This window comes from Indicator indicator, chromosome 5, assembly GCF_027791375.1.
Source record: "Indicator indicator isolate 239-I01 chromosome 5, UM_Iind_1.1, whole genome shotgun sequence".
Taxonomy (NCBI): Eukaryota; Metazoa; Chordata; class Aves; order Piciformes; family Indicatoridae; genus Indicator; species Indicator indicator.
The window spans coordinates 15,011,989-15,033,460 of NC_072014.1; the positions used below are offsets into that span (position 1 = coordinate 15,011,989).

The 21,472-nt window shown below is 38.7% G+C and overlaps 1 protein-coding gene across 1 annotated transcript; it reads left to right on the forward strand.

The window, feature by feature from the left end:
* Positions 1-924: 924 nt before the first annotated feature.
* Positions 925-20,337, forward strand: DYTN (dystrotelin). The gene is given in 21 exon segments (XM_054380959.1): positions 925-978; positions 5,175-5,247; positions 7,240-7,341; positions 7,344-7,440; positions 8,354-8,426; positions 8,797-8,833; positions 9,303-9,397; positions 10,043-10,114; positions 10,459-10,596; positions 10,598-10,623; positions 11,539-11,650; positions 13,414-13,559; positions 15,055-15,185; positions 15,188-15,228; positions 16,912-16,949; positions 16,951-16,977; positions 18,016-18,085; positions 18,846-19,113; positions 19,116-19,262; positions 19,265-19,323; positions 20,245-20,337. Coding segments are annotated over 21 exon segments (1,899 nt in total).
* Positions 20,338-21,472: the final 1,135 nt, after the last annotated feature.

Here is a 21,472-nt window from a genome sequence, read left to right on the forward strand (position 1 = left end):
GTGTCTTGAAGTCAACTTCTAAGTGGTATAAAACTACTGGACTTCTCTGGCAGTGTCGTCCAACTTCCAGGACTTTAGTCAGTAGCTGAGAGAAAGGTAAGTGTGGTTATAATATTTAAGAGGAGGCAATAATTTCAGCCTTTGAGTGCAACAAAGCATGTTTTCACCCTTCACATGAAACAAGAGTAATTGTAGTTATTTTTTGCGTGTTTAAAATGTTGATGATATGCTGTCTGATTTCAAAAGAAGGAAGGCCTCTTGTGATGAAGTCAATTGATCTACTTGGAGATTTCTGCCTTACTTGATCCAGTTTGTCTTTCTCTGTACTTTAACTTAATTATACAGAATGTTTAAAATTGCTTTTCATTTGCTAAAGTACGTGTTCTGAGAACCTGTATAGGCAAACAAAATACATATATGTAATCAGAGAAGTTACTTTTCTTGAGCATTCCAATAGGATTCAAGAATCAGGCTGCTTCTCTACATAAAAATGTTTGTGTTAACTGGATCAGGGTTTATAATTGTAAAAATTTTGTTTCCTATACAATTGTAATTAATTTAAAATTTGTTTTGTGGAAGTGTTTTTAATTATTAATACAGGGCACATGTAGCTGAAATAAAACACACTGACTGAAATAGTGTATTGTTAGTTCAGATATGATGGCAGGCAGATACTGCTTCTACTTTCACATTACGTTTGTTACAAATTAGATGTGCTAACTGTGAAGCAGATCCTGTTCATTTCACCCAAGCACCCCTACTGAAGTCACGATCTGGACTCTCCATAGAGTTTTGCATATCAAAATGTAGACTTTACATGTTATAATGCCTTTCATAGCTTTTTGGAGGGAGGGTTCCTGGGTATGCTATTACGATGTTGCACAATTACAGCTAGTTTGGTAAAACATACTTAACTTTGAGACCATGAGTGCCCTAGTACAAGAGAATATTGCGGTTAGCCATATGGAGAATTTAAAGGTTAGACATTGCACTGTACTGGATAGAGCTTGTCATCTTACAGTAAGTATCAAGTACTAATAGATAATTCATGCTGTATAAGCCCAGTGGATCTGTCCTTACTTCAGTGAGCAAATAGTAATGAGTTCTAATTTAAGTGAGCTTAACCTGTATTTTTTATGTTCATCCTTTTGCTTTATTTTATGTACCTTTGGTGGGGAGGGAAAAAAAAGGAGGAAAACATCAGGCAAGCTCTGTTTGTAAGTCTGTCCTTTAGGTTGCTATATGTAGTTTTAATCAAGCACTTATGTTTTAATTAATTGCTTAGAATCTTCAGATTTCATTGATTTCTGTACATTGACTTTTCTGTCAAGCTATGCAGAGGCATATACTACTGCACTATTTTAGGAGTGGAGTAATTATAAAAGTAAAGCTTCATGCCTGTGTACATGTTGGACAGAACTGCAGTCTTGCAGAACCCAGGGTTGAGTCCAAACTCTAAACCTGAATAAGGAAGAAAATGGAAGAATGGTGAAAAAGTAACATAAGCATATTTCTTTCAAAGAAAGACTTCAATAAAATCTGTGGCATTGTAGTCTTTTATTGAAAGAGTTATTAAAGCAAATCTGTATTTCAACCTTTTAAGTATTTATAGGTTATTTAGAGACTTAAATATGAAGTTGCAGCTTTCACCAGTTAAAATGATGAGAAGCGTATTTATGGTATCATAGATCCCTGAATGTTTATGCTTCATAATTTGCCATTATTCTGTCATGAGAAATGATAACTCTCACTGGAAAAATGAAGTGAATATTTGGGTAAATTCAGATACCAAATTTATTTTAAAAGTTTTATATATTCTGAAACTATTTAATTTTTATTTATTCTAGCAACAGTCCCTTTTTTTCCACATCATGATAAACCATGTATGTGGTCTTTGGAGTCTTAGAATCATAGAATCAGTCAGGGTTGGAAGGGACCACAAGGATCATCTAGTTCCAACTCCAACTTCACTCTCATGGTGAAGAACTTCCTCCTCACATCCAGCCTGAATCTCCCCACTTCCAGCTTCATTCCATTCCCCCTAGTCCTGTCACTACCTGATATTCTAAAAAGTCCCTCCCCAGCTTTCTTGTAGGCCCCCTTTGGATACTGGAAGGCCACAATAAAGTCACCTCGGAGCCTTCTCTTCTCCAGACTGAACAGCCCCAACTCTTTCAGTCTGTCCTCATAGGAGAGGTGCTCCAGCCCTCTGATCACCCTGGTGGCCCTTCTCTGGACATGTTCCAGCATGTCCATATCCCTCTTGTAATAGGGGCTCCAGAACTGGATGCAGTACTCCAGGTGAGGTCTCACCAGAGCTGAGTAGAGGGGGAGAATCACCTCCCTTGACCTGCTGGCCACACTTCTCTTGATGCAGCCCAGGATCTGGTTGGCTTTCTGGGCTGCAAGTGCACCTTGACAGCTCATGTTGAGCTTCTCGTCCACCAGCACCCCCAAGTCCCTCTCCTCAGGGCTGCTTTCTAGCCAGTCACTGCCCAGCCTGGATTTGTGCTTGGGATTGCCTCAACCCAGATGTGTAACTTACATGTGTTATACCTAGTATTTTTCAACTGTAATGTTAGCCAAAAGGTAGTTGGTATACTGAATTCATATTTATTCATATTCATAATTTATTTTTGTGTCTAAAAATATAATGTCATTTATAGTGTTACTGAAATAAATCCTGAGGGGAGGCATTTAGTTTCTATTATTATCAGGGATATGATTACTTTTGCTTTCAGGATTGTGTAAAGAAGTCAGTTCATGTTTATGCTTTCTATTTGCCTTTCCTCTCAGCTCAAAAAGAACACGTGTCAGCTCAGATGAAAACTTTATTTCTGTTTGAAAATTTTAGAAAATAGACTTGTGAGCAATTGCAATCAATGACTCTTGGGAAGAATCTGATGTAAATGTATGCCCTGTCTGACCCAAGATTATACACTACGGACTGTGTAGTGATCCTGTATGTAAACACTGGACTCAGTAGTGAAAGGTCCCATTTCCTGTATTTGAAATTTGGGTTTGCCTGGTACTGTTTTGTAGTTATTAGAATTGCTTCTGCTTTATCCTGAGCAGAGAGTACACAATTTTCTGGAGTTTCTCTGCACTTGACACCAAAACTTATTATATTGTTTTGTGTATTTTTTTCTAATTCCATTTCTGAAATACATCCAGTAAGTTGCTCAGATTAAAAGGTTTGATCTGAATGGTTCAATATATCTCTGTCTAGAAAATGTGCTTTTACACTTTGGCTTGTTTCATTATAGAATGCCTAATGCCATCTGTTTGTTTCAAATGGATCCAGGGTAAGGATTCTTCTCATTTCCCCCCCCCCCCCCCAACTTTTCTCAAGAGATGTGTATTGACTTCTGTGTCTTTCTGAATAGAAACTACTGAGTTATGATCAAGTTGTGCCACTTTCAGAATCTCTGTGCTGTAGCACATAAATGACAAATTGCATAGCTGTGATGTCCTGTCTTTAGTTTTGGATCTGTCCTGACACCTTCCTTGCCATTATCACCTTGGCACAGGGGCCGCTTTCCCTAATTGTGTGAAGGATGGACATACATTCCCTTTGAGTGCAAAATCATAGTGAATACTTCATCTGCTAGATAATGTAGTACAAAATGCAGAGCTTGCAAGTTACCTATGAGAAACAAAAGAGTTTACTGCTCCTAAACACCTTGTCATAAATAACAATCCTAAAATATTTTGTATTTTATTTGGGATATTCTTATTTGTCCACTGTTTTACTTGTGTGCTCTCAAGTTAAATCTGGAACTGTTCTTGAAAGGCACAGAATGCTGTGCTTTGAGGCCACATTTTGTCTGTAAGAATGGACTTCAAATGAGTAGCAGATGGCTACTGAAACACATTCCCTCCACTTAGAAAGTCATTTTGCACATGGAGGGTTTTTTGAGTTGGATCACATGTGTGCTTCTAGCATTTGTATTTGAAAATAAGCATTTGGAATTTAATCCATAGCCTACTGAGAACTGTGGGAGTTTTTCTGTTACTTTCCAAAGAGATTTGGATCAGTTTACTGAAGAAAAAAGACCTGATGATACATAGAATTCAAAACTAATTTTTCACATTGTGTGACATGGTACACTACATCTCCAAATAAGTTCTCAAAACACAGTATGACAAGAGCAGGACTAAACAGATGGTATAGCAGATACTGCATTATTTCTATATCTTAGGCAGCATCTGGGAACCAGCAGAGCCTGTAATTTACTCACTATTAACATTAGTCTGCTACATTTGTGGGAAGGTATTGCACACAGATAGGCCACTTTCTGGCCTAAACAGGTAGTGTTTTGTGGATTATGTCTACTTGGTTATGTACATTTGTTGCTTGTCTAAGACCTTAGTCAACTGTGAGTAACACTTCCTCTATGAACTACAGGGAGAAAGAGTATGTGAGGACAGGAGGGTAACTGATAAATCATTTCTAGTTTCTAAATTTTGCGAACAAGCCTTTTTTGTTTGTTCATTTTGAAGTTCTAGGTATGCGTGTAAAGTATGAGGTATAGGTCATGTTTAGAAGCCCTTACATCCTACTCAAGAAAATGTCCTTTAGTGATGTGAAAGGAATGAGCTGGCATGTAAAGGTACAGGGTTTAGTCAAACATCTTGAGTGAGATTACTAATCAGAGATGTCAAAAGCCAGTTGCTCTGTTCAATTACTTACGATCATCTGTAAGAGTCCCAGATGTTGGTCTTATCAGAACGTTTGTTTAATGCTTGAAATTTATCCAAAATGATAACCCTGTTGTGCTGACTGACAAACTGTTTCTTGTAGAAAAGTCTCTCTTATCAAGATACACTCTTTTGCCTGAAAAAATATTATTTCATTGTGATCTTGGCTAAATGTATGCACAGTGCATATCCTTTTTTTCTGGTCTGTGAATAGACTTGATACCCAAAGGTGTGGTTTCTATGTTAAATACTATTTTTATGTCTTGTCATATCACTGGTCATAAGAAGGCCATTTCCCTCACAAAGCTATTATAAAGGGGGAAAAAATGTTTTCATTTCTCCTACTAATTTTTTTTAATTGCCTTCAGAGTATTGTGGGTTTGGTAACAACCAAATTTGGTTGTTTTTGTTGGTGGTGTTGTTTTTAAAACGGACACTTACTGTAATGTGGTGTTTGCTTTTTTCTCACAGAGGTGTTCAATGATGTTCAGAGCTCCATCTACAGAACAGCCCTAAAACTACGCTCAGTACAAAGTCTGTGCCAATGTGAGTCGCTGACGAGAATCCTGTGCTTTGATGGGGAGAAAGATCTGTAAAAAATTTATGTTGCTGTCACCATGAGTCATTGTGCTACTTTTCTCTCATTTTCCACCTGAGAATCTCAGAAAGCATTATGAACACGTAAGAGCTAGATAGTGCTTTATATACAAATTGATTTTATTTTTTTCCCCTTCTGAATGTCAGTAGAAATACATCAGTAAAATTCTAAAGGCACAGAAGAATAAAATTATTATTATGATCTGTAATGCTGCTCTGTAGACACCACTGGAAATTATGAATATTTATCTGCAGATTATTGTTTCTGTTGTTATATCTATTATTATTGCATTATCTATTATTATTACATGTCAAATTCTTATGTGTTTAGGAATTGATTTATTGGAAATAATTGTGTATTATCACAAATGCATTGACAGGCAGTATTTTTAATGCTGTAAGTATTAATAAGAAGAAAACAAAATATAATAGACCAGAAATCCCCTGGGTAGCACTCATTCTCCCTGTCTTTGGAGTGAGTGAGAATTCTGTGCAAGTAGAAAGTTAAGAAACAAAGCCCTGGTCATCTGGCTGACTTTGAAATTGCTGGATATAAATTCCATATTGAGCTAAAATGCATGTAAATCTTGAATTTTACAGCTCAAATAATCTGTTGCTGAAAATGTGCAACACTGTAAGTGAGGCCTTCAGGGTAGCACAGAAAAGATTACTTGTTTGCTGGCTTTGGCCATGTCACAGTACAGAAGTACCTATTCACACAGCTACTGTTTTTCATTAGCTCTGTTGCCTAGTCCTCCATGTCTCCTCTAGGCACCCACAGCATCTACCCCAGTTACTCTGCTCTTCCCTGAGCGCTGGTGGTCCGGATTGCACATGGCTTTACAGAGTGGGATTCACTAGTGTCTCACACTGGTATTTTCCCACCTGTGCTGGAGAGGCCATAGGTGATATAATCAGAGATTCATAGAATGGTTTGAGTTGGAAGGTGCCTTAAAGATCCAACCCCCCAGCACTGGCAGAGACACCTTTCACTGGACCAGGATGCTCAAAGCCTCATCCAACCCAGCTTTGAACGCCTCCAGGAAGAAGGCATCCATGACCTCCCTGGGTAACCTGTTCCAGTGTCTCATCAGTCAGACTGTAAAGAATTTCTTCCTAGTATCCAGTTTAAACCTGGTCTTCTGAAGCTTCAATCCATTCCCTCTTGTCCTATCACTACAAGCCCTTATAAAAACTCCCTTCCCAGCTTTCTTGTAAGCCCTTTTCAGGTATTGGAAGGCTGCTTTAAGGTCTCCCTGGAGCCTTCTCTTCTCCAGGCTGAACAGCCCCAGCTCTCTCAGCTGATGTAAGTTCTCTGCTTCTTTAGCTATCAACAGACTTTCAGCCTACTACAATCTCTCTGTTCTGACATTAATTCTAATTGATCATTCATCTGCAGTACTGAATCTGGCCTTTAAGAAACCATAACCCTCTTTTCCCACTGAATATCAATTTTTCCATGGCATATTTATAAAACAGCTTGTTTGCCCCTTTCTTGGCCATAGTGCCACCCTTCTCTTTGTATTTGTGCATGAGGAGATAGCTTACATCAATGCATAAATTGTTTTCACAGTTTTCCCATTGAGGTTTTTTTCTGAAGTACTATATTGTGTGTAGCTTTATGCTATATCTATACATAAAATGGAATTTAGTTCTATAATTTGTATGCAGTTAATTGTGCTATTTTCTTCCCTTCCTACCTATTCCTAAATCACACCCAGGGAATTTAAGTTGAGCTGTTCTGTCTTTGTATCACAAGTTTGGCTAGATCCATAAACCCCACAAGACCTTTCTCAGATTATTTCCTTTTTACATTGCATATTGGTTTAGACTTCATTTTACAGACTTGTCCTAGCTAGGCACTTCTAGTAAAAAAACGTTGAGCTTTCATTCATTGAAATGGAGGAATTCTCATTCATTTTTCCCTTCATTTTCCCACAGTGGATTTGCTTGATGTTTCTCTGGTTCAGCACTTCCTATCAAGTGAATTAAGCCAGAGGGGAAAGCAGATTGCTCTGAAAGTACAGCAGATCTCCGGAATGCTGAAAAAATGTTCCAGAGGGTAAGATTAGAAAAACCAGATCAGGCACATCCAAGAGCTGCTGAATTCACATTGAGCCTGCTAGCCCCCATGTATGACAGGTGAGAGGAAATACAGCTCTAAGTCTATCACAAAGTACTACTAGACTGCACCGTTTCTGTATGCAGCTCTCCCTTTTTGATTTTTTCTTTCTTGGTATACACAATGATAGTAGTTCATCTATAGGATGTAAAGCAAAAGATTGATCAGAGAAACAGTGGTCAAATGTTTCCAGAATTACCAAGGCATCCAGATGTCTGCTGGTCCATACTAACTTTTTCTCTCAACAGCTTTACAGAGCCTAGCTCTTCTTTTTGACTATCAAGATTCTTGAAGACAATTTATGTAATGATATTCTGAAGTTCAATACTGCTTTGCAAAAGTGATATCTTAAACACAGAATTCCAGGATTTCCTGATTTACAGTTTCCAATTCATGTCTGCTTTGTCTTCACATAAAGAAATGTTTTCCATTAGATCCCTATGTTGCAAACTCGGGCTCTAAATTAAGCTCCATTCTTTATAATCTGTCAAAACCAAGTCTTGGCTCTTCCATATATCCTTTTGAATAAACAGACTGGGAATGAAATTAAATGGAATCAGCCCAAGAGAAATTCAGTGCTGATCTGGGGCCACAGTGAAGCTGCTTGATGATATAATACAAAACCCAGATTGTAACCCTGCTCTCTCTTCCAGAGAGAATATTTTTAGGACATGTATTGTAAGTGTAAAATTACATTTTATTTGGAATGTGAGATCTTTGAAAGAGATGTTGTCTTTTTGGTTTATGATTGCATAACTTGAACAGTTAGCTCAGCAATTATGTTCAGTGACAAAGGATCCTAGATAAAAGCACAAAAATGAGACACAGGGTGTGAGTTTTTTAAGTTGTCTTCTGACATAGCAATATTTTTTTCTTTTGAGGTTCAGTTTTTACATTCTCAGTGACTGTAGTGAATTTATTTTATTTTCCTAGATCTGGAACGGGTTATATCAAAATTAGATCTGCTGCAGCTGCCCTAATTGTCTTTTCAGGTGACACTCTACAGGTAGGAAATGTATAATTTTATATATTGCCTGAAATACTGAACATTGAGAAAAGTCTCTTGTATTTTTTTTCTTAACTTTGAAAGAGAATACAGTTCTGCTGTGTACAAAATAAACTTTGTTGACTGCTTAGTTCTAGAGAAAGGCTGATGCAGAAGAATACATTTCCATAAATGGCTGTAGCTGTCTTTGCATAAGAAGTCTCCAAACTAATTGTAGTAAAGTTTAAGATAAGTAGAGCTTAAAAATGAAGGCCATGTTCTATTTGCCTAGCAGGAAAGAATGGAAAATGCCTAGTCTTAAATTTTATTGGATTAGAAAACAGTTTTATCTGTTTGATCCAGGAAACTTTTAGAGCCCTTTTAACATTAGACAAAAATGCTTAAGGAACTAAGTTCGACAGATAGAGGTAGCCTAGTGCAATGTGCAGCGCAAGGATTTCTGCCTGAATTAAATACTCAGGATGGAGAATGGACCACAAGTGATGTATTTGCCTCATACTCTCCCACTGCATATTGTGTATTTCCTTACAAATTGCAATATGGAATTCACAATTTAAAGGGGCATATCTTGTATTTAAATATTTTTAATACAGCTATGAAAATGAGCTCATTGTTCCTTCATCCTTACTTGTCTGAACTGCTAGGAATAAGGAACTGCCATAATTTCCTTGCTTTCCTTCTCTTTCCCCTACCTCTAAGAAGAAAGTATTGTCACAGTAGTCACTGAATGCCTGTTAGATGGACAATCAAGAGGAATTTTTTGGAGGGGTTTATCTGGTAGGCTGCAATCATCATGTAGATAGTTTGAGAGTAAGTATCTACAAGGCGCTTTAGGCTCTGCCAGGATTCCAGTTTCTTTCCTGTGGTTGTTTTCAGCTTTCTTCCAGCTTTATGCTGTCCTTGATGGCAAGGAAGCCTTGATTACCCGTAGTGCCCTGAGAAGCCTACTAACAGGTAGCCTACTAAATCAGGTAATACCACTGCTGTGCTGTTATACAACAGATCTTGTAGGAGTATCCTTATCTAGGAGAAAAAAATAGATGGTTGATACATTTTGTGTTTGATTACACTATAGGACTGAAGTCAGTAGGGTGTTCTGTGGACATAAGGAGCTATTATGTAAAGTAGGTAAAAGAATAGAATCCTATAGCTTTTCTCAGTCAGAATAACCCCTCACATCAGTGCCTCTATGCATTCGTTTTGCCTGAGTTTACAGGTCCTAAAGAAACTCCAAATTTCAGATGTCTGTATTAATTAGAATAGATTGCAGTTGCAGAAAAATGCCTTAGCATACAGGTATTTTCAGCTGAACTGTTGCTGAAAATGGGGTCTGAGAACGATCCCCAGGGTTCAAACCCAGCATCCTGTAGTAGTATGGCAACATAGTATGTTGATCCATTTCATTGAGCTGGAAGCAAATCATTTGGACACATACTGAACTATGAAACAGCTGTGTACTGGTGATAGGAATATGAACAGGCTTTCTTCACACTGGTGTGTAAAATGGCATTTCTATAGCTGCTTCACTATCTGTGTTCTGTCACCATCTCAGCAGAACACAATAGGAACGTCTGGGTTTTTACTGAGGTGTTTCTGAGCCTTTCTTCTTGATGCAGATCCCAGGTGTTGTGGGAGAAAGCCTCACTCTGTCTTGTGTGGAAATTGCGATTCACAGCTCCTTCCATGGGGTGAGTGAAATTCTGATGTTTTGGGAAATTATTTTAAATGTTGTTGTTGATCAAAATTGCAACTGTATCATCATATAACATCCACAGGTATCCACTTTTAAGAGGCAGGACTGATTATTGGTTTCACAGTATAAGAGGATTTATATCTATAGGAAATGTGTTCATTAGGATACTACAGAAGCTACTTATATTTGTTCCAAAACCTCTAGAATCCAGTAATATTTTATGTTAATAGGAAATCTATGCTAGCAGAGTCCAATATCAGCATTTTTATTAGGAACTGTAGATGAGACACCAGTTCTGTTCAAGCAAATGGATGAACTTGATTCATGTATTTTTTCCAGGTTCTAAATTCAGCAATTGTTGAAGAAAAATTCTTGCCGTGGCTGAGACTGGAGCCTGCTGTTCTCCTGTGGCTCCCTACATGTCACAGATTATCAGCCACAGAAATGGTTTCTCACCAAGCTAGATGTAGAGTCTGCAAAAGTTTTCCCCATTACAGGCCTCAGGTGCGTCAGTAATTACTGTAGTCTATGGCATCCACATAAATAGTTCTTACCATTGTTTGCGTATTTTATGTGCTCTAACTGCTCTATTAACCAACAAACTTTGGACATAATCTGATTTCAAAAGTAAGATAAGGACAGAACCATCACAGGCTAGTGCTCAAGCCTGCATCCTTTTTCCTTTTAGTTCATCACCACAGATATGATCATGGAGACTTACCGAAAGTAAACTGGCAGTTCAGTGGTAAAGTCAGTTAAACCTATGTATCTCATTTCTTTGTTCATTGTTCTTTGTCCCATAATCAGCTTGATTAACTGGCTAGTTAAGTTATCCACCTTAGCGTCTTACTCATCTAAGTAATGGTGCAAAATAGCCTGAGAGTATAAAAAGTACTCTATCTGTTACCTACTGACCACAATTTTCAGAAAAGCATTTTACTGTTACTCTCTTCTCACTAATAGTAACCTTGTGGGTTTAGGTTGTTTTGGTTTGGTTTGGCTGTTTTGTTTGTTTTTTGCCAGGCTGCAAATCTTGCATCAATAATGTAGTGATATTACAGTTCTATGCCAACAGCAAATAGAGATAGGCTAGTACATTAGAAGCATATAAAGATGTAAAAGCATTGTCAAAAATGGCACTAGAAGAACCGTTTCTTCCTCGGACTGAATTTTGATGCAGCAATATCAATTGTCATTGCAAACAATATCAAAGTCATTAGAGGGTTCTGGAGAATACTCCACTATCATTTGGACAAAATAACTTTTGCATTCAGAGAATGCTGAGAAAAGGCATTATTCTAATAATGGTGCTTCTCTGCATTTCAGAACACAAGGATCTGGATTTCCAGTAATTAAGCTCTCTTACACCAAGTTCTTATCTGTGGGGAAGTAACTTAATCCTTCTGTTTTCTCTCACAGGTATCGCTGTCTGAAGTGCCTCAATTTTGACCTTTGCCAAGTCTGCTTTTTCACTGGCCGTCTCAGCAAGCCACATAAGAGGTCACGTCCTGTTGTGGAACACTGTGTGCAGGTAGAGTCCTATTGTACTGATACTTTTCCCTGCTCAGGTTGTTCACATAGGCAAGTAGGTAGTAGACTCTTTGTCGTGGTTTTAAAGTGGACAGAAGCTCTTTTACCCCTCCCCAAAGTAGTAAAAGAAAAACCCTCCCCACAGGATTGGAAAGAATCAGAAATTTAAATGGAAGTACTATTCACAGCTGTATACAACAGTATAAAACATATCAAGTACACAAATTCATATTCAGCCTCAGACCAGTTCTCCATCCTGGGTTTACCAAAACCTCACTAGGCCAACATCATCCAAAACCTCCCCTGCAACCAGGCCAAAACATCAGGCCTCATGCCTGTCCACACACACCCCCCCGCCCACTCCCTGCTGCCTGTCCAGGCCCAAATGGCATAGTAAAAATTAGCCAGGCTGCTCAAGGCCTCCCCCAAAGTACCAAACAAGAGATAGCAGTCCATCCTGGGAGCAGGAGAACAAAGGACAAACTGCCATTTGAAGATGCAATTGCAGGAGATGATGGTGTGAAGACAATACGACCTGTACCTGAAAGACACCCAAAGAAGGACAAAAGATCATAATCACTGCCAGCTCCTAAAGGAGCTAAAGGTACATCCAAAACCCAACACATGGTCACATTCAGGAGGCTTAAGGACAACTGGCATCTCTTGTCCTCTATGTCACGCTGTAAGTCGCTATGGCCATACTATGTGCAAACATATACATTGGTGTGTGAATGCTAGGGAGACTGCTTGGACACATGCATGGTAGTGCTTGTGAGTGAATGAGCGTGAGTGAGTGAAATCAGTTTGGTTTTAAAAGTAAATTCCCTTCCTCTCCTGTAATGTCTGACACTGATTTTTTTCCCACATTGTTGCTGCAGTATTGCAACTGGATCTTTGAACATAGGTTTCCTTTATGAAGGTCTATTCTAACACTGACCTTGTAAATATTAATTTTGTGGCCAGAATTTATACCAAAATGAAAAGATAAGCTACTCACTATGTCCTTTGTGTGGGACATAAAACAATCAATAATAAGCCACATTTTCCATTCCTTCCACTCTTAGTAGATGCTGTTCTTGGCTGGGTAAGTTTTCACGTTGCCTTTATCAGGGAGTGGGCCGTGGAGATTTGAAATATCATCAGTGTTTTTCCTTACCATGCTGACACCTTGTGGTAATGCTACTACCATGATAAGAAATTACTAGGAGGCATACTGTTTTCCTGTTCGCTCTGTTAGGGCTCACCCCATGTTAAGCAGCAGTCACTTCCTGGGCAGAATTGTTTTTTGTCTGCCTATACTACAGCTACTGAGTTCAGTTGTTGTAGCTGAGCTTGACGCTGCTGTGACAAATGGTTTTTACAGTATTGTATGAGAGGAGGATGAGAGCCACAGAAAGCTGTATCTATTAACACTTCACACAGGTACTTCTTTCTATTGATCAAGAGGGAACTTAGACACTAGGGTCAGGCTTAATCATTACAACTGCTAAAATCTTGCATTAAGCATTTCTAAGCCTGAATGTGACCCAGGCAGAGTGTTTTTCTTACCTAACAGAATTGGAGTCACTCTTCCCTGCCATCCTGCATCATCATGTACCCTAACTCCCTTTCTAGGGCTCAGGCAAGCAGCCATGAGTCTCTTCAATCTCTGAACAGCTGCACCTTTGCTTTTTTGTGTCTTGCCTTTGTCTTGAGCTGTGTCTACCTCAGGGCAGCATCTGTTTGAAAATTCACTCCCTTCTTTATTATCCCTCATTCCAATAGATGTCAGCAAAGGAGAATGCAAAGCACTTTCTCCGCACCACCAGGAACAACCTGTTTCGAGAGTGCTGCAGAAGAAAGGAGGCTCTAAGAAGGATGACTCTGAAGATAGTAGAGGAGAGGCACTTTCCTGCTCCCAAAAAGACTTTGTGAGTTTCTGTTTCTGATGAATTTATAATCCCTGGGAAATATGTCAGGCTGTGGGAAATAGCCAAGTAAATGTTTTTTTTATGACAGACACCATCTTATGATGTTTCCATTAAAAAGGGAAAGCATACATGGGAAGTTGCTGTGCATTTTTCTGTGGCTCAACTATGACTACAATGCTGACAAGCTAATGACCAGTTGTCTTATAGAATATAATATGCTTGTGTCTTTCTTCCATCCTTCCTTATGTAATTTCTCTCTTTCCATGCCATTTTTTATGCTCAGTCTAGGGTCAAGCACTGCAAATATTTAGTACCTGCTACAACTGCATGGGATTTTAAGCACCTCCTCTGTGACAAATTCATTGGACATTAACTATGAATACTTCCCACATGTCATCCACAGTGCATTCACTGACAGTCATTCTACTCAAGCCTGACTGAATTACTGTTCTGGGAGTAGTGAGTAGCTGATCTTACCATCCCACTTCTTTCAGATCAGTTCTGGTTTGTGTGCTTCTGGTTAGCATGTAAATTCATTACCACTGAGCACAGTGGTTAATAATGAGCATGGGTTTCCATATTGTTTCTCCCTCTTGCTATGAGGTTTTGGTTGTTCAGATAAGCACTACAAACATATGAAGGCTAAGATTCCTTCCTAGTTGTATGAAGACCTAGCAACTATCTTTCATCTCACATATGTTCTCTAAGTGAGGCTCAAGTGACACTGAAATATGGAAAAAAATGTCACTCCTCTTTACAGAATTAGTTTCATCCTTTCACAAAGGAGGAGAAAAACCTGTTCATAAAACTTGAGTGTGCTACACTGCTAGGCAGTACATTGCTACTAGAAACCAACTTTTTTTAAAAACTAAGACTGAGGGATGATAGCTACAGTGATTCTCACAGAGAATATTGTTCAGTGTTTGTTTTCAGAATGTGGTGAAATACAAAACATTTTCTGTTGCTAGTATTTCCTCACTTATATTCTGAAACTTTTTTTGTCTTTTTCTTTTTCCCATTTTGAATGTAAATTAATTCTTGTGTGATCAGTCAAGTTTCCTCTGTAATTCTGTGGAGTTTTGCTTACCTAACACTTAGGTAGCAGTGAAAGAAAGAATTTGGGGTTGCCATTACAGGTGTCACTGTGGGGCTGATAAGTATCTGGGCTTTTCCTAGCATAGAAGAGACTGAACAGCAGGATATGTGGTCCTCTGTCACCCTGGTTTAGGTGAATTTCCCAAGACGTTTCACTTCTGGCTAAAGGAAGCAAAAAAGACAAGCAGCAAATTGCACTGATACTAAATGGGTGGAAAGAAGAACTTCTTGTTGACATTCTGTTGAAAGAGTAGAATCTGATTTAAGGATTTCATTTTTTCAGCCAAAATATATCAGCAGGCATAGCTAAACCATGCTTCTTGCTTAGCCATAGCACTGCTGTCTGTCTCCTTACTGTGCATTAATTTAATTTTGATCTTTCTGAGAACCAAAACCGTAGACTCATCATTTCTCTGCTGGTATACAATATCCCTCCAGAACTCAGTGCTTCACCGCTACCTGGCCCTGAAAACTTGTCTTTCCTAGTAGACAGACCTGTCCTAAAGTTATCCAAATTCCTATCTGAAAACAGAATAACAGCATGACACCAGAGCAAGACAAAACAAAAGCTCAGGTGAGCGAAATAAGAAGCTGTACAAGTGCTAAAGCAGTGAAGAACACCTACGCAAATTAACCTTCAGATTGCTTGCCAATTTCCAATGAAAAATAAACATAATGGGCAGCCTCAACCTTTCTGTTAATTTCTCACTGAAGGAAAAAAAATATGAAATCTGAAAAGTGAGTGGAGCTTGAATTTGATACCCTCCCAAGATTAGTGACTAACTCCTTGACTTCCATGACCTTCAAAAGCATTTTTAAGAATATTTGCCTTTTTTATGTGTGTGTGTGTGTCTGTGGTTGGTTTGGTTGGTTGTTAGGGGATTTTTTTGTTTGGTTGGGTTTTTGTTTAGAGTAGCACATTAAGGACTAGCTAAGAGTGGAATCTTCTCTCTATTCTGACTGTAAAAAATGGCATCATGTCCTCTTACTGCAAGCAAACGTTAAGGAAGAACACCTAAATTCTTCTTAGGCTCAGGCCATTTTTGTCACCATGGTGATAGCAAGAGGACAGAATGCACCCTTCTTAAGGATGAACCCAAAGTAGTGTTCACTCCAACTAAAGTAATTCATGCATAAAAGCTCTCCACTAATCTATTTCCAAGTTCCCTGCAGAGAAACAATGCTGGAGGAGTGGGTAGACTGTGTAGATAAAAATAAGTACGTAGCCTTTTTTTGTTTCTGTATTTATTTGAGAAGTTGGTAGTTCAGCACATACCTGGAATATAGGGAACACTGGGTTGTGTTCAAACCAGTTTGTGCCTTCTTTTTCTTCCCGGAAGCCAAGGATGCAGTAACTGAGAACAAGCCAGTGCATATCGGGTCAGTCCTTTGGCTGCTATTTCTGTGTTGCCCTTTAAAAGACCTATACTTTAGTACTCTGCTGTCCATATTGAGACGGAGTGCCAGCCAGCAGATCTCTGCAGGAGACCATTGTGAGCAGACATTACATGTAATTTTGATGGCTGGCATTTGTAGTTTTAGAAGACAGTGAGACAGGACTTGCATCCCTGTAGTGGAATTCTGTCACATGCAATGCTCTCTTGGGCATTTTCTCTCTGGGCTGAGAATTATTTTTGAGCAGTTTTGTACTGATTTCCAACATTTTATATGCAGATGATTTCAGTGTTGCTTAAAAAGATGCAGTCTATAAGTCCAGTTATAGCTTTTAATAGAGTCCATGAGCTTGGCAGCCATGAATCAAGCCTAGCTTATACCATGCCTCTAAAGCAGTTTACCTGGAAAGTATTTGTTTCCCTAATTTCTGCACCACTGTCCCCTACATGGCTCAGAGACTGCTACTTCCATCCAAACCCCAGTAGTTTCTGTTCTTTCTTGTACATCCAGTCTTTCCCTCCATCTCCTTGTCCCAAAGCATTTATGAGACTTAGGAGAGACTGTTCAGAATATTCCATTTTGCAGAAATTCCAGGGAATGAGGTTTCTGTTGTAATTTAAAACAAAACAAGTTCTTATACACTTAAAATTTGCCATAAGACAAAGAATTTTTTCCGTAGAGTAAATTTTCCACTTTAATAGCCATTAGAAATACTTTAATGCATCAGTTGATTGCAATTAGTTAAATAAAAAAGTAAATCTGTAAACGAGACCAAATCCCAAACTTGCCATGCCTTCTTAAAGAAAAAAATGTTATTGCTGGTAAAGTTATGAATTGATAACTTTCTCCTTTTTTGTTATAGGTAATAGCCGCTTCTGAAGCTGATATCTTAAAAAGTCATCGTCAAAAGCATTCACAATGAAAGCCAGTAGGTAAATGCAGCAGTACAATCACTGAAGGCTGGCTGGAAATGCTGCTGTAGTGAAGAGTTAGAAAACACATAATTTTTCTGATTAGAGATTTGGAGATTGTGGGGAAAAAATCCTGTCAAATGGGGATGAACGATAAGAAAACCAATTTCTGGCAAAGCAAAATGTTTTGGTTTGCTTCCATCAGTACTTCCGCAATTATTAGTTTACATTTCTAAAAGTTGTTTTTAAGGGACAAAATGTTCATTCACATAGAAGTATCACAACAGCAGACTTTTCTAAATTTGTCTCTGAATAAGGCTTAGTCAAAACAAATTTCATAATTTGCATGAAATTTTTAAGTCAGAGTAGAATATCTTTCTAAAAATATGCTGTAAGTCAGAGATAACAGGCTATTGGTAAAAATTATGCGATTTAGTGATTTAGATTATCACAGAAGTCCCTTTGATATGTAAACCATTGACATGATAAAATATTAATTCCTGAACCACAAATTTCCTGGGTGATTTGTTGAGGGGTGTGGGGGGGTGTTGTTAGTATATAGGCAACTATGCTTACCTTTGTCTTTTTATTTCCCCTCCTTCATTTTTGTAATTCTATATGAATGACGTGTAGATATTATCAAATCTCATGAGAAGCAACTGAGGGAACTGGGGTTGTTTAGACTCCAGAAAAGGAGGCACAGGGAAGAATTTATCACTCTCTACAATTGCCTGAAAGAAGGTTGTGCTGAGGTGGGTTTCGGTCTCCTCTCCCAAGTAAAAAGTAATAAGGATAAGAGGAAACAGCCTCAATTTGTGCCAAGGGAGGTTTGTGCTGAACATTAGGAAAAATTTCTTCACCAAAAGGGTTGTCAAGTACTGGAATAGACTGCCCAGCAAAGTGGTTGAGTGACCATTCCTGGAAGTATATATCAGTGTAGACATGGCACTTGGGGACATGGTTTAGTCATGGATTTGGCAGTGGTAGATAAGTGGTTGGACTCAATGAAATTACAGGTCTTTTCCAATCTAGAGTCCATGATTCTATGTCTGCAGCCCCCGAAAACAGTGGAACTACAGCAAAGTGTTGAATTTGATCTCGAATCTACTCTCCTTAATTCCTTCAGTATGCTCAGTTCCCTCTGTTCCTGTTTTGCTTCATTGTAATAAATCAGTGTGCAGTTGCTGCATCAAATTCACAGAAGGGCACTCCAGAACTAGAGAAAAGCAATTGCAGTTTCATATTAACTCTGTGTTCTTACCTCCTTCTCTGTTCTCACATGGGAAAATAAAGAGATACGGCACAGATCTTCAGCTTTTGTTTAGATTAGCAATAGTTGAGAGGATATCTATAAAGTCTACTCCTGCATCACCCTCTGACCCAGATATATCTGGATGAATGGATCACGTTGCTCATGGGAAGCTCTTTGTTCTGATTTGTGGACCAACTTCCAGCATTTGTTTGCCTGCTCACAGAACTGGGCTCTGAATTAGTTGCAGGTAGTCAGCATTTTACAGTAAAGACCCATTAAATGCTGTTATAAGTGTGAGCTGGTATAGGTGATCCTGCTCTGGCAGGGGGTTGGACTGGGTGATTTTTCAAGGTCCCTTCCACCCCCTAGCATTCTGTGATTCTGTGATTAAAGCATATAATGTCTTCAGATTGGAATGGTGGAAAAAAAAGCCACATAGATTTATCCAAACTCAAACATGAAGTTTATTTTATTGCAGGAAAATATTTTATTTGGCTTAGTTCACCAGAAATTTAAAAGAATAAAAGTTATTTTCCTACCTATTTTGGTGCTACCAAACCAAAATTATCAGTGCTAGCAAACATGATTATCAGTTATTTTCACAAAGTAGTTTCTGTGTTTTGTCTGTTGTAGACAATGTTGCAGTCATCACAGCATCCTTTTCCACAGTGTCAGAATATGATGCCCAGAAATCCACATGTCCTGCTGGAAAAGAGGATGCAAGGTGGGTTAAATCCTGCCCAAATAAGGCCTGCTTCCAAAGATTTCCAGAGTGCACATGCTCTGAAAATTCCCAACTCTGCTTACAAACACCTGAGGTTCCCACTGCAGTGGAAGTTTGTGTTCTCAGAAGACACATTGGGTTCAATGTCCCTGCAGAGCGACAGATCTTTTGTGGGACAAAAAAAAAACCAAAAGAGAATGAAATGTATCTACCTGAATTGGCAGAAAGGTCCCTCAGTGGCTTCATGAGGAATCCAGTTCCTACTCCTACTGCAGTGCAGCTACTACCTGATGAGAAGGATGTCAGTGAGAAAGTAGAACTGCTGCAGTTCTAACAAAACTCAAGGATGCATTGTCTCTCCAAGCCCAACCGGGTATAAATATCCAAGTTACCTTGACCCTGTCTTTTCACCCTCATCCAATTTACTGTATAATGTTGTTCATAATCATTTAACCCTCAGAGAAAACTCAGAATATTGCCTTTGCATTGTAGAAGTACTGTAGCTCTGTACTGTAAGGTAGAACATGTCCCTGTAAGGTGGAATATAGCTCCTAATGCTGGAATAATGTGAGACAGGGTGAGTCAAAATGCATAAGAGGAAATCAGTCTCAGCAAACAATTAAGGAGCAAACTTACACTGTTGAGGTCTCCTCTGTTGCTGTTTTTGTAAGAGAGTGGGGCTGTTTAGCCTGGAAAAGGAAAGACTGAGAGCGGATCTTATCAATGGTTATGAGTATCTGAAGGGTGAGTGTCAAGAGGATGGGGACAGACTCTTTTCAATGGTGCTCAGTGACAGGACAAGAGGCAACAAGCACAAACTGGGATACAGGAAATTCCACCTGAACATGAGGAAAATCTTTTTTACTTTGAGGTTGACAGAGCACTGGAACAGGCTGCCCAGAGAGGTTGTGGAGCCTCCTTCTCTAGAGATATAAAAAACCTGCCTGGACATGATCCTGTGCAGCCTGTTGTAGGTAAACTTGCTTTATTTAGCTGAGGCATTGGACTAAATGATCTCCAAAGCCACCTTCCCACCCCTACCATTCTTTTATTCTAACTATGACTCTAGTCCAGGCAGACATACAGCAGTACAAAATTCCTTTGTAGTCTATGGTCTTACACAGCAAAGCTGTGGCCAATGCTCACAATGCCTCACTTTTGATAATGATAACATAATGAGAGTGACAGAAAAGGCTGCCATTTCTACAGTTGTTTTACATTAGTGATTGATGAAGAGGTTTTCAGGGCTCCGGCAGCATGCAAATGCTCTGGGATACTTAAAATATGTTCTACTTTTCATCTCAATAGTCTGTTTTGCAGCAGGAGTTCTCTAGAGCGGAACATGTTTGCAGATTCTTTTCTGACCTCATCAACCAAGTAACTTCACCAGCTTGCAAATGATGGAAACCATTCACCATACATCTTCACTGAACTATTTAAGGTAATTGATGCCATGTCAGACTATTTAAAGTATCTCAGTTGTTGCATTGTAATGACCCAGCACAACAGATTTCTGCATTAACTGACTTCACCATGAACCAGAAATAGTGGTAAGAGAACAATGTTCTGTTTCTCCCTCCTGTGCAGTACAAGTTGACCCAGCTGATAAAAACCAACATGTCTTTACTAATGTACAGTGACTTTCAAAACGGTCCTACCCTGTCTTCCCTTCTTACTGCTAGCAGTAATGGCTAGTGCTTCAGGAACATTTACTTTTTATATGAGAGTTGGCTTGAGTCAACTGTTTTAGTGATGTATTTTCTGTCACGTTGTTGTTTCTTAGAACAAAGGAAGGGATAAGGTCTTAATTGTCAGACTTCTCAGTGATTGATATTTAAATATTCGTAATTTTTCCAAATTACTGAAATAACTTTTAAAGGAAAATATGCGTTGAACATTTAAAGGAATTTGATTGTCTTAAAATTGTAGAATCATAGAATGGTAGGGATTGGAAGGGATCTCCAGAGATCATTGATAGAAGAGCTTTCCCATTATTGATTACATTATATATTACCATAGAATGGTTAATAAGAATGTAATGGCTAATATGAATGTAATTTCACCTGTAGTAGCATCTAAAATGTGAGAAAATATATTTTTTTTTCCCGTGGTTACTAGTACTTCGTATTTGATGAAACATATCTAAAACTTCCAGAGTATTAAAAACATAACCAGAAGTTGTACATAGTTGGATTGTTAACTATTTGTTTATTGACAGCTTCATGGAACTAATGAACTAAGGGCAAATGCACTAAGTATGGTTACTCAGCAGTGCAAATGATTGCCCATTTCTCTCTCAAGTTTTTCACTGAATTTCAGAATCATTAAGGTTGGGAATGATCATCAAGTCCAATCGTCAGCCCAACACCACCATGCCCACCAAACCATGTCCCAAAGTGCCATGTCTACATATTCTTTTAATACCTCCAGGGATGGTGACTCCACCACTTCCCTGGGCAGCCTGTTCCAATGCTCTTCCAGTAAAGAAATTTTTTCTGATGTGCTGTCTAAAACACGTGTAGTACAACTTGAATAC